At 44.6% G+C, this 13,712-nt stretch overlaps 1 protein-coding gene across 2 annotated transcripts in view; it reads left to right on the forward strand.

Moving 5' to 3' along the window:
* Window positions 1-13,712, forward strand: part of ptprub (protein tyrosine phosphatase receptor type Ub) — a 487,258-nt gene that overhangs the window by 353,511 nt on the left and 120,035 nt on the right. For both annotated transcript variants that reach the window (XM_060922216.1, XM_060922217.1), the window contains exons 10-12: window positions 603-804; window positions 9,027-9,129; window positions 9,519-9,792. In XM_060922216.1, coding sequence (XP_060778199.1) covers window positions 603-804; window positions 9,027-9,129; window positions 9,519-9,792 — 579 coding nt within the window. The remainder of the gene's footprint in view (window positions 1-602; window positions 805-9,026; window positions 9,130-9,518; window positions 9,793-13,712) is intronic.

Here is a 13,712-nt window from a genome sequence, read left to right on the forward strand (position 1 = left end):
TGATATGTTGTCTTTATACTATTTTCAATTAAATATAGGGTTTCCATGATTTGCAAATAATCATGCTCTGTTTTTATTTACAGTTTACACAGCATTCCAACTTTTTTTGGAATTAGGGTTGTAAATAATTCTTCCACATCTGTAAACTATGATGTCAAACAGTACCAAATGTGTTTACATGATGTTCAGTGTGAACATTTTGTGAATAGGACTCCAGGAATAAGCACAGGACAGCCTTCTTGATTACAGTAGTAGTTCCTAGGTACAAATCAACAGTATCTAGATTATCCACATACACTATGTTCTTCACGTCAGTGATAACCAAGACACAAGCAAAACCTCAAAATGCTAATCATCACACGGCTGGGTTTCTTTATAAATATGGTCTAGTGTTAACCAGAGAGCACATCAGTCAGTGATGCTATAGTAATGGTGGGGATGGGGCATATGGGTTGGGAATAGAACGATATGGAGATGCTGGGGAACAGCTGACACCGCAAAGTTTTACAAATAGCTCTCAATACTTGTTTGAGTACTTATTAGTGATTGCACAAAGTACATAGTGTATGTCATTTAAGTGTCCTCAATGCTTGTTATTTCAGATTAGCTACCAGAGCATTGAGTCATCTGACCCCGGCATCAATGTGCCAGGCCCACGGCGCACTGTCTCCAAGCTGAGGAATGAAACATACCATATGTTCTCCAACCTACATCCAGGCACCACTTACCTCATCTCAGTACGGGCGCGAACTGCCAAAGGTTTTGGTCAGACAGCCCTCACAGAGATCACTACCAATATCTCAGGTATGAAATAAATGTGTGTGTGTGTGTGTGTGTTCATAAATGTGCGTATACACAAGTGAGTGCATATAGTGTTGCAGTTGCATTAACATATGTATGCATGTCAGCTGAGCAAAATCGCTTCAGCTGCTCCAAACAGAACAGTACCTTCAACAACATTTTCTCCATACTCAAACACACTGACACCCCTGTCATCTCTTCAACACCTAAGAGCACACAACAGTACCGTATGCTCCAAACAGCTGGGCATGACTACAGTCCCATCAACATTTCTTATACTTTACTCATCACAGTGTGCCTCAGTTCTGTTTATAAAAAGCATGATAAAATGACATATGGGAATGTTTAGAGTGTATTTTGAAGTTATTAGTGTGAGGATTCTTAGGTACTTTAATTATGTACAGTGGTGCTTGAAAGTTTGTGAACCCTTTAGAATTTTCTATATTTCTGCATAAATATGACCTAAAACATCATCAGATTTTCACACAAGTCGTAAAAGTAGATAAAGAGAACCCAGTTAAACAAATGAGACAAAAATATTATACTTGGTCATTTATTTATTGAGGAAAATGATCCAATATTACATATCTGTGAGTGGCAAAAGTATGTGAACCTCTAGGATTAGCAGTTAATTTGAAGGTGAAATTAGAGTCAGGTGTTTTCAATCAATGGGATGACAATCAGGTGTGAGTGGGCACCCTGTTTTATTTAAAGAACAGGGATCTATCAAAGTCTGATCTTCACTACACATGTTTGTGGAAGTGTATCATGGCACGAACAAAGGAGATTTCTGAGGACCTCAGAAAAAGTGTTGTTGATGCTCATCAGGCTGGAAAAGGTTACAAAACCATCTCTAAAGAGTTTGGACTCCACCAATCCACAGTCAGACAGATTGTGTACAAATGGAGGAAATTCAAGACCATTGTTACCCTCCCCAGGAGTGGTCAACCAACAAAGATCACTCCAAGAGCAAGGCATGTAATAGTCGGCGAGGTCACAAAGGACCCCAGGGTAACTTCTAAGCAACTGAAGGCCTCTCTCACATTGGCTAATGTTAATGCTCATGAGTCCACCATCAGGAGAACACTTGAACAACAATGGTGTGCATGGCAGGGTTGCAAGGAGAAAGCCACTGCTCTCCAAAAAGAACATTGCTGCTCATCTGCAGTTTGCTAAAGAGCACGTGGACAAGCCAGAAGGCTATTGGAAAAATATTTTGTGGATGGATGAGACCAAAATAGAACTTTTTGGTTTAAATGAGAAGCGTTATGTTTGGAGAAAGGAAAACACTGCATTCCAGCATAAGAACCTTATCCCATCTGTGAAACATGGTGGTGGTAGTATCATGGTTTGGGCCTGTTTTGCTGCATCTGGGCCAGGACGGCTTGCCATCATTGATGGAACAATGAATTCTGAATTATACCAGCGAATTCTAAAGGAAAATGTCAGGACATCTGTCCATGAACTGAATCTCAAGAGAAGGTGGGTCATGCAGCAAGACAACAACCCTAAGCACACAAGTCGTTCTTCCAAAGAATGGTTAAAGAAGAATAAAGTTAACGTTTTGGAATGGCCAAGTCAAAGTCCTGAACTTAATCCAATGGAAACGTTGTGGAAGGACCTGAAGCGAGCAGTTCACGTGAGGAAACCCACCAACATCCCAGAGTTGAAGCTGTTCTTTACGGAGGAATGGGCTAAAATTCCTCCAAGCCGGTGTGCAGGACTGATCAACAGTTACCGCAAACATTTAGTTGCAGTTATTGCTGCACAAGGGGGTCACACCAGATACTGAAAGCAAAGGTTCACATACTTTTGCCACTCACAGATATATAATATTGGATCATTTTCCTCAATAAATAAATGACCAAGTATAATATTTTTGTTTCATTTGTTTAACTGGGTTCTCTTTATCTACTTTTAGGACTTGTGTGAAAATCTGATGATGTTTTAGGTCATATTTATGCAGAAATATAGAAAATTCTAAAGGGTTCACAAACTTTCAAGCACCACTGTATGCATTTATAGAAATTAGAAATATGGGTTTTGTTAAAAATCCATAAAGAGACAGAAAAATGAGACAAACATTGACTATGCTTCAGCCGTCAGAAAGCTACCCAATAGAAAATTAGATAGTCTACAGGTTCTATTTTTGAGCAGATGCAAGTGCAGTCTATGGACAAATGTATGTGGACACCTGACCATCACAACCATATGTTCTTGTTGAACATCTCATTCTAAAACCATGGACCTTTATATGGATTTGGTTCCTCTTTTGCTGTTATAATAACCTCCATTCTTCTGAGAAGGCTTTCCACTAGATTTTGGAAGGTTTTTCCAGAAGAATGGAGGTTAGCATAGCTGTGGGGATTTGTTCATTCAGCCAAAAGAGAATTAGTGAGGTCAGGTACTGAGATTGGGTGGGAAGGACTGTGGGTGCAGTCAGCATTCCAAATCATCCCAAAGGTGTTCAATGGGATTGTGGTCAGGGCTTTGAGTAGGTCACTTGAGTTCCTCCACTCCAACATCAGCAAACCTTGTCTTTATGGTCACTTTGTGCACAGGGACATTGTCATATAGGAACAGGTTTGGGTATTGGGTTTTAGTTCCAGTGAAGGGGCTCAATGGCAACAGTTTGAGGAAAGTAATGATGTAGTTTGAGGAAGTCAGTGCTACAACATACAAAGACATTCTATACCATTCTAGTTTGTATATAGAATAGAATTCCGTACCAGCTAAAACACTGACAAAATTGAGTTCTTCTGTCAGTGATACTAACCCTGTTTACAGAAAAGTTGGGATATTTTCCAAAATGCAATAAAAACAAAAATTTGTAATATTGAGTATGAATGGACAAAAATTCCATCTGCAAAACAACAACAATTAGTATCCTCAGATCCAATACGATTAAAAAGTGTTATTTAAAGGAAAGGTGATATAACACAGTGGTAATAATGCCTCTGTCTCAACTTTTTTTTGAGTGTGTTGCAGGCATCAAATTCTAACTTCATTTATATTTACAAAATACACTTAAGTTGGCCAGTAAAACTACTGAAAATATTTTCTTTGTACTTTTGTTAGTTAAATACCATAAAGGTTCACGTGAATTAACAAATCACAGATTTTCATTTTTATTGCCTCATCTCGTCTCGTCTTCGTCCGCTTATCTGGGGCCAGGTCGCAGAGGCAGCAGTCTGAGCATGGAAGCCCAAACTTCCCTTTCCCCAGACACCTCGGCCAGCTCCTCGGGAAGAGCACCGAGGCGTTCCCAGGCCAGCCGAGAGACATAGTCCCTCCAGCATGTCCTGGGTCTTCCCCGGGGCCTCCTCCCGGGGGGACATGCCTGGAACACCTCCCCAGGGAGGCGTCCAGGAGGCATCCGAAAGAGATGCCCGAACCACCTCAGCTGATTCCTCTCGATGTGGAGGAGCAGCGGCTCTACTCCGAGCTCCTCCTGAGTGACTGTGCTTCTCACCCTATCTCTAAGGGAGCACCCTGCCACCTTGCGAAGGAAACTCATTTCGGCCGCTTGTATCCACGATCTTGTTCTTTCGGTCATTACCCAAAGCTCATGACCATAGGTGAGAGTCGGAACGTAGATCGACCGGTAAATCGAGAGCTTCACCTTTTGGCTCAGCTCCTTCTTCACCACGACGGACCGGTAAAGTGACCGCATCACTGCGGAGGCCACACTGATCCGCCTGTCGATCTCATGCTCTATCCTTCTCTCACTTGTGAACAAGATCCCTAGATACTTAAACTCCTCCACTTGAGGCAGGATTTCTCCACCAACCTGGAGAGGGCAAGCCACCCTTTTCCGGTCGAGAACCATGGCCTTGGACTTGGAGGTGCTGATTCTCATCCCAGCCGCTTCACACTCAACTGCAAACCGCCCCAGTGCATGTTGAAGGTCCTGGTTTGAGGAAGCCAACAGGACAACATCATCCACAAAAAGCAGAGATGAAATCCTGTGGTTCCCAAACATGATTCCTTCCGGCCCCTGGCTGCGCCTAGAAATTCTGTCCATAAAAATTATGAACTGAACCAGTAACAAAGGGCAGCCCTGCTGGAGTCCAACATGCACTGGGAACAGGTCTGACTTACTGCCGGCAATGTGAACCAGACTCCTGCTCCGTTCATATAGGGACTGGACAGCCCTTAGCAAAGAGCCCTGAACCCCATACTCCCGAAGCACCCCCCACAGAATACCATGAGGGACACGGTCGAATGCCTTCTCCAGATCCACAAAGCACATGTGGACTGGTTGGGCAAACTCCCATGAACCCTCGAGCACCATATGAAGGGTATAGAGCTGGTCCAGTGTTCCATGACCAGGACAAAAACCGCATTGTTCCTCCTGGATCCGAGGTTTGACTATTGGCCGAATTCTCCCCTCCAGTACCCTGGAGTAAACCTTCCCGGGGAGGCTGAGAAGTATGATTCCCCTATAATTTGAGCACACTCTCCAGTCCCCTTTCTTAAAAAGAGGGACCACCACCCCAGTCTGCCACTCCAGAGGCACTGTCCCTGACCGCCACGCGATGTTGCAGAGGCGTGTCAGACAAGACAGCCCCACAACATCCAGAGACTTGAGATACTCAAGGCGGATCTCATCCACCCCCGGTGCCTTGCCACCGAGGAGCTTGCAAACCACCTCAGTGACTTCGGCTTGGGTAATGGACGAGTCCACCTCTGAGTCATTAGCCTCCGCTTCCTCAATGAAAGACGTGACGGTGGGATTGAGGAGCTCCTCGAAGTATTCCTTCCACCGCCCGACAATGTCCCCAGTCAAGGTCAACAGCTCCCCACCCGCACTGTAAACAGTGTTGGCAGAGTACTGCTTCCCCCTCCTGAGGCGCCGGACGGTTTGCCAGAATTTCTTCGAGGCTGACCAACAGTCTTCCTCCATGGCCTCACCGAACTCCTCCCAGTTCCGAGTTTTTGCCTCCACAACTGCCCGAGCTGCAGCACACCTGGCCTGCCGATACCCATCAGCTGTCTCAGGAGTCCTGGAGGCCAACATGGCCCGATAGGACTCCTTCAGTTTGACGGCATCCCTTACTTCCAGTGTCCACCACTGGGTTTGGGGATTGCCGCCACGACAGGCACCGGAGACCTTGCGGCCACAGCTCCAAACAGCTGCGTCTACAATGGAGGTAGAGAACATTGTCCACTCAGACTCAATATCCCCCGCCTCCCTCGGAAGCTGGGAGAAGCTCTCCTGGAGGTGGGAGTTAAAGACCTCCCCGACAGAGTGCTCGGCCAGACGTTCCCAGAAGACCCTCATCATACATTTGGGCCTGCCAGGTCTGTCTGGCTTCCTCCTCCGCCAGCAGATCCAACTCACCACCAGGTGGTGATCAGTTGACAGCTCAGCCCCTCTCTTCACCCGAGTGTCCAAGACATAGGGCCAGAGATCAGATGAAATGACAACAAAGTCGATCATCGACCTCTGACCTAAGGTGTCCCGGTGCCACGTGCACTTATGGACACCCCTATGCTCGAACATGGTGTTCGTTATGGACAAACCGTGACTAGCACAGAAGTCCAATAACAAAACACCACTCAGGTTCAGATCGGGGAGACTGTTCCTCCCAATTACGCCCCTCCAGGTGTCACTGCCGTTGCCCACATGAGCGTTGAAGTCCCCCAGTAGAACAATGGAGTCCCCAGTCTGAGCACCTTTCAGTACCTCTCCCAGGGACTCCAAGAAGGCCGGATACTCTATACTGCTATTCGGCCCATAGGCACAAACAACAGCAAGAGCCCTCTCCCTGATCCGAAGGTGCAGAGAGGTGACCCTCTCGTACACTGGGGTAAACTCCAACACATGGCGGCTAAGCTGGGAAGCTATAAGCAAGGCCACACCAGCCCGCTGCCACTCACTATGGGTGACTCCAGAAAAGTGGAGAGTCCAGCCCCTCTCGAGGAGCTGGGTTCCGGAGCCCAAGCTGTGCGTGGAGGTGAGCCCAACTATCTCTAGCTGGTACCTCTCAACCTCCCGCACAAGCTCAGGCTCTTTCCCCCCCAGCGAAGTGACATTCCATGTCCCAACAGTTAGTCGCTGTGTTTGGGGATCAGGTTGTCGAGGCCCCTGCCTTTGACCGCCGCCCAATCCACACTGCACCGGCCCCCTATGGCTACCTCTGTGGGTGGTGAACCCACAGGAGGTCAGGCCCACGTCACCGCTTCGGGCTGAGCCTGGCCAGGCCTCGTGGGCAAAGGCCCGGCCACCAAGCGCTCGCATACGAGCCCCAACCCCGGGCCTGGCTCCAGGGTGGGGCCCCAGCTGTGCCATACCAGGCGATGTCATGGTCCTTGATCTATTATCCATAAGGATTTTGGTGAACTGCCCTTGGTCTGGCCTGTCACCTAGGACCTGTCTGCCTTGGGCGACCCTAACAGGGGCGTAATGCCCCCGACAACATAGCTCCTAGGATCATTCAAGCACACAAACCCCTCCACCACAATAAGGTGGCAGTTCGAGGAGGGTTTTTTTATTGCATTTTAGAAAACATCCCAGCTTTTCTGGAAATGGGGTTAGTACTTTGAAATCTCTACTTTAAGGAAATGGAAATATATTTTACCAAAAACAACAAAGAAATGCTTTTATTTTGGTTACTTTCTAACCTTCGGTGGCTTTCTGCAGAGATCATGTGTCATAAGAAGCCAATTTAACAAACACAGTGGTAAAAACAGGTAGTCTGCCTAAAGATAAACCTAAAACCTAACTATCTCATTCTTGATTTGATTGAGTTGTAGGACAGGTATGTGTCATGTTCAAATAGACATAAGCCTCATCCACTCACTGTAATTTATAATTGGACTCCGGCTGTCAAATTGTACGGGATCCTCAAAACAGAGAAGTGCACTGCCTGAATGACCTAATAAACACTAACAATACATTTAGCCAACAGAACATATCTGACTCAATTAATCAGCAATTATTTCCCCATCTATGCACAAACAGTGATCAGTGGAGTGAAAAGACACAATTGAGCTTTGTGTTTAAATGCCACAATTGACTTCTTGACAATTGATGTGAAAAATGCTGATGACCAAAGCAATAACTTCATTCTCACTGTAATCTCATCAATAAAAAATGGCAACAGTGTTGTTTTTCCATAAGTGGACAAGGTTGTACTCTAAATTCATAGGTAAACCAAGTTGCTCTTCTTTCGGCTTCTCCCATTAGGGGTCGCCACAGCAGATCATCCTTCCCAATTTATGATCCACATATTTGATTTGGCATACGTTTTTACACTGGATGCCTTTCCTGACACAACCCTCCCCAATCTAGCTAGGCTTGGGACCAGCATTAAGTATGCACTGCACTGACATCACAGGGGCGATGATGACCGCTGACACCCTTGATTTGATCTGTTATGCTTGTGTAGATGGCTGATGAGGTCAGTGAGACGTGAACACAGAACTTTCTTGCTGTGAAACAATAGTGCTAACCACTACACCACCCCAAATGCTTATGTGCAAATAACACACCAATTTCACTTCCCAAAAAAAAAAGTTCAAATTTGACAACATGAAGGGTTTTCCAAGGGCTACTCTGTGTCATATTGGATATGAATGCATGTTCTATGTGTCCTCTGTATATTCCTATCAACTATGTATGTAGCCATCAGTCCCTGTAATTGTACAAGTGAATGGACACGTGTGTTAACTGAGTTAGTGCTGTTAGAGACCTCTCTTTAATTGAACCCTGCATGCAGCACTGTGATTTTACCAGCATCCCTTTTAATACCATAATCATTGATTTCTCAGTAATTGTTTACCTTTCCTCCCTTTCTCTCGCTGACTCTGTTAAGGCCATAGCCTGAAATTTCCTGGCACTCTGTGCCTTTTGCTTGCGCTCTGTATCCTAGACAACCCAGCAGGGCTGTGTTTGAAGAGGAGAGTCAGTGTAATAAAGAAGGAATAAGGTGTTGTTTATGACTAGCTATCATGGATTGAGTTAAGTAGGTATAGGCTATTGCAGGTGTTTATTTGCTTGCAAATTAGAAAATGAAGGCAGCTGATCATTTTTAAATAAAAATAAACTGGTTGTGTTTATCACATCTCTGTTAACTTTTACAGCCCTTGCTTTGTTCATGATTAACCAGTATGACACATTCAGGTTAAAAAAATGTACATGACAAATACACTGTGACTCATATTCTTTTTTAATATCTCTATTTTACTTTCTTTATTCTTTTCTCTCTTCCTATATGAAGCACCCACCTTTGACTATGGAGACATGCCATCTCCACTGAGTGAGACAGAGAGCACTATTACCGTGTTGCTGCGTCCCGCTCAAGGCCGTGGTGCCCCAGTCAGGTGCGATTGACTTCAGTGCTGCATGTTTTAAAGAAGTATCTTTACTTTTGGTCACTATGCATATTTCTGTAATACTATCCATGCTGGTTGGGCACCACATTTGGTGTGCAATCTATTTTCCTTTAATGAGTGGCATGATATTGGGGATCATTTGATTACCTTCTGATTACCTTCAATTGCTTTTCAGCTATTTATAAAACCACCAAAACTGTTGGCATTACTCAACTTGAGACGTTACACTGTTATTCCATTATTTGTAAAACCCATTTGTGCCTGTCTGAGGTGTGCTGATATAAAAAGCCTACAGTGACTTACTAGCATGTTAATACAAAATTAGTGTGGATATTAAATATATTACTACTGATGACTCACTCTGCTCTGCTCCTTAGTACATATCAAGTAGTTGTGGAGGAGGAAAGTGGGAGGAAATTGAAGAGAGAGCTGGGGATGCAGGAATGCTTTCCTGTTCCCACCTCTCATGGTGAGGCACAGGCACGTGGTGCTCCACACTACTACACAGCTGAACTGCCACCCAGTAGCCTGGCTGAGGCCACACCCTTTACTGTGGGGGACAACCACACCTATAATGGCTACTGGAACAGCCCACTAGACCCCAGGAAAAACTACCTTATCTACTTCCAAGCCATGAGCAACTTCCGAGGGGTGAGTAATCAGCCTCCATATTGAATTTTCAGGGAATTTTTAATGAACTCATTTGCTTGGAGGCATTTTAAAAATAAACAATGACAGTTTTAACATTATTATCATTATTTTCAAGTTTTTAATCCACAACTTTATACACGACCCTAAAGCTCCTGCTGACTTTGATGATTAGCTTCATCTGTATATGCTTCTCTAGGAAAATTACTAACCACTGCAAATGAAGGAACGTTGTTGATCTTTTTACTTGAATACAAATATGTACAGAAAACACAAATAACTGTGTAGATTTGGTATGCTTCATAAGAATGAGCATAAATGTATAATATAAACATTATGCATAATAATTCAAATTTTCCAATCAAGCAATATGAGGAATTATGTATTATTTATTCTCATTAGATCTACTTTTTAAATAATGGTAAAGTATACATAGCAAAATTGTCACCCCCGAATGAATATTTTAAATACACTGCCCAGCCAAAAAAAAAAAAGTTGCACACTAATATTTCGTTGGACCGCCTTTAGCTTTGATTACAGCGTGCATTTGACATGGTATTATTTTAACAACCTTATGCAAAGTCACAGTGTTTGTTTCCATCCAGAGTTCCATTAGTTGTTTGCCAAGATCTTGTATTGATCACGGGAGAGTTCAACCACACTGTAACATCTTCTCCAGCACATCCCAAACACTTTCAGTGGTTTCAATTTTCATGTCCGTGTGCATTTTGCACTCCGAGTGCACAGTGGTGCACCTCAGATTGCAACACATATTCACACCACGCTCATGCTCATTAAGACTAATTAATGTAGAGCACCTGTTCCTGATCTCAGCGCAATCAAGGCTCATGTATTTAAGGACTCATAGGACACATAAGGCTTTGCAAAGTATACACTGTGTCATGTATCTCTCTGTACCAAGCTGCTTGTATATTACAAGTGCATCTCAGAAAATTAGAATATCATGAAAAGCTTCAATATTTTCCATCATTTATTTAAGAAAGTGAAAATTTAATATATTCTAGACTCATGACATGTAAACTAAAATGTTTCAAATATTTTTCGATTTTAATTTTGACTATTATGGCCTACAGTGCAAAAAAACATCTCAACATAGTAGAATATTTAATTTCAAGTTTGAGTAAATTTGTATTCAAACAGTATAAATACATTGTATCACTCGGTGTAGTTCAGTACACGCAACCACAATCATGGGGAAAACTGCTGACTTGACTTAGACTTAAACAACCTTTATTGTCATTCAGTATGCAACAAGTGTACACCGAATGAAATTTAGTTGCAATTTGGCTCAGCACGGAATTAAATATGGTGTATTAAATTAAATTATGCAGCAGCAAAAATATTATAAAGTGCAATAGTATAAAGTGACCTGTGGCATTAGGAAATGTTCAAGTTATAAATGGAAGTTTAGAGTTTGGATTTGGAGTTCATCACTCTGGTGACCTGGGGGAAAAAGCTGTTACAGAACCTGGTGGTCCTGCACCAAATGCTGCGGAACCTCTTTCCAGAGGCCAGAGGGGAGAACAGTCCATAGTGAGGGTGTGAGGGATCACTGATGATGTTTCTGGCTTGAGACATGCAGTGCGTTGGTGCAATGTCCTGAATGGAGGGAAGAGAAGTCCCAATGATTTTCTCTGCTGTCCTCACTGCTGTCCTCACCACTCTCCTTACCGACTTCCAGTCAGAGACACTGCAGCCTCCACACCACACAGAGATGCAGCTGGTTAGAATGCTCTCTATGGTACTTCTGTAGAATGTAGTGAGGATGGGCGGGGGAAGGTGGGACCTCCTCATCCTACGCAGGAAGTGCAGACGTTGCTGTGCCTTCTTGACCAGTGATGTGGTGTTCACAGACCAGGTGAAGTTGTCTGTGACGTGCACCCCCAGGAACTTGGTGCTATTGACCACCTCCACAGCTGTGTTGTTGATGAGAAGTGGAGCGTGGCTGGGTTGGTTTTTCCTGAAGTCAACAATGATCTCTTTAGTTTTGTCCACGTTCAGGATCAGGTTGTTTTCCCTGCACCAGCCCACCAGCTGCTCCACCTCTTCTCTATAGGTCAGGTCATTATTGTCCCTGATGAGGCCCACCACTGTTGTGTTGTCTGCAAACTTCACATTGTGGTTGCTGGCAGCCCTAGGGACGCAGTCGTGTGTCATCAGAGTGAACAGCAGAGGGCTCAGGACACAGCCCTGAGGGGAGCCTGTGCTGAGGGTGATGAAACTGGAGGTGTTCTGTTCAACCCGCATTGACTGTGGTCTTTCTGTGAGGAAGTCTAGCAGCCAGTTGCACAGCCAGTTGTCCAGAAGACGATCATTGGCACCCTTCACAAGGAAGGTAAGCCACAGAAGATCATTGCTAATAAGGCTGTCTGGAAAAGGTGCACAAGCAACAGGGATGATTGCAGCCTTGAGAGGATTGTCAAGAAAAGTCGATTCAATAACTTGGGAGAGTTTCACAAGGGGTGGACTGAGGCTGGTGTCAGTGAATCAAGAGCCACCATGCACAGACACCTACCAAAAGGGGCTACAACTGTCACATTCCTAATATCAAGCCACTCCTAAACCAGAGACAATGTCAAAAGCATCTTACCTGGGTGAAGGAAAGAAAGAACTGGACTGTTGCTCAGTGGTCCAAAGTTCTCTTTTCAGATGAAAGTGAATGTTGCATTTCATTTGGAAATCAAGGTCCTAGAGTCTGGAGGAAGTGTGGAGAGGCACAGAATCCAAGGTGTTTTGAAGTCCAGTGTGAAGTTTCTGCAGTCTGTGATGATTTGGGGTGCCATGTCATCTGCTAGTGTTGGTCCACTGTGCTTCATCAAGTCCAAAGTCAAGCAGCCGTCTACCAGGAGATTAGAGCACTTCATACTTCCATCTGCTGACAAGCTTCATGGAGATGCCTCTTTCCTTTTTCAGCAGGACTTAGCACCTGCCCACAGTGCCAAAACGACTATCAAATGGTTTGCTGACCATGATATTACTGTGCTTGATTGGCCAGCCAGCTCGCTTGTCCTGAACCCCACAGAGAATCTGTGGGGTATTATCAAGAGGAAGATGGGAAACACCTGACCCAAAAACACAGATGAGCCGAAGGCCGCTATCAAAGCAACTTGGGCTTCAATAACACCTCAGCAGTGCCACAGGCTGATTGCCTCCATGCCATGCTGCATCAATGGAGTAATTCATGGTAAAGGAGTCCCAATCAAGTAGTGAGTGTAGAAATGAACATACTTTTCAGCAGTTGGAAATTTCTATATTGTAAATCCTTCTTTGATTGATCTTAGGAAATAGTCTAATTATTTGAGATACTGGATTTTTGATTTTGGTGGCACAGTGGTATAGTGGTGTGGCAGCGGGGGCGTGGTCAAGCGCCGGTCTGTGACAGGAGGGCGGAGTTGGGGAAGGTAAGTGGCAGAATCGCTTCACCTGAGTGTAATTAACCTGTGTTTGTGTGTGTTCTCCCCAGTAAAATGCGCCCTATTTAAGGAGGGAGAGTGAGAGCGGAGGGGAGCTCGCCGAGAGGAGATTCACGAGTGTGTGTGTGTGTGTGTGTGTGTGTGAGAATCTCAGTGTGTTTTGTGTGTGCCCGACTGAAAAGTGCGGGAATAAAAGCGCACTATTTAATCCTGATCTCTGTCCTGCCGTCTTCTGTGCTCCACCCACACGTTAAACGCGCTACAAGTGGTTAGCACTATTGCCTCACAGCAAGAAGGTTCTGGGTTCGAGCCCGGTGGCTGACAGGGGCCTTTTTGTGGAGTTTGCATGTTCTCCCCGTGTCTGCATAGGTTTCCTCCAGGTGCTCCAGTTTCCCCCACAGTCCAAAGACATGCAGGTTAAGTTAATTGATGGCTCTAAATTGACCGTAGGTGTGAATGTGAGTGTGAATGGTTGTTTATCTCTATTAC

This window comes from Neoarius graeffei, chromosome 5 (assembly GCF_027579695.1).
Source record: "Neoarius graeffei isolate fNeoGra1 chromosome 5, fNeoGra1.pri, whole genome shotgun sequence".
Taxonomy (NCBI): Eukaryota; Metazoa; Chordata; class Actinopteri; order Siluriformes; family Ariidae; genus Neoarius; species Neoarius graeffei.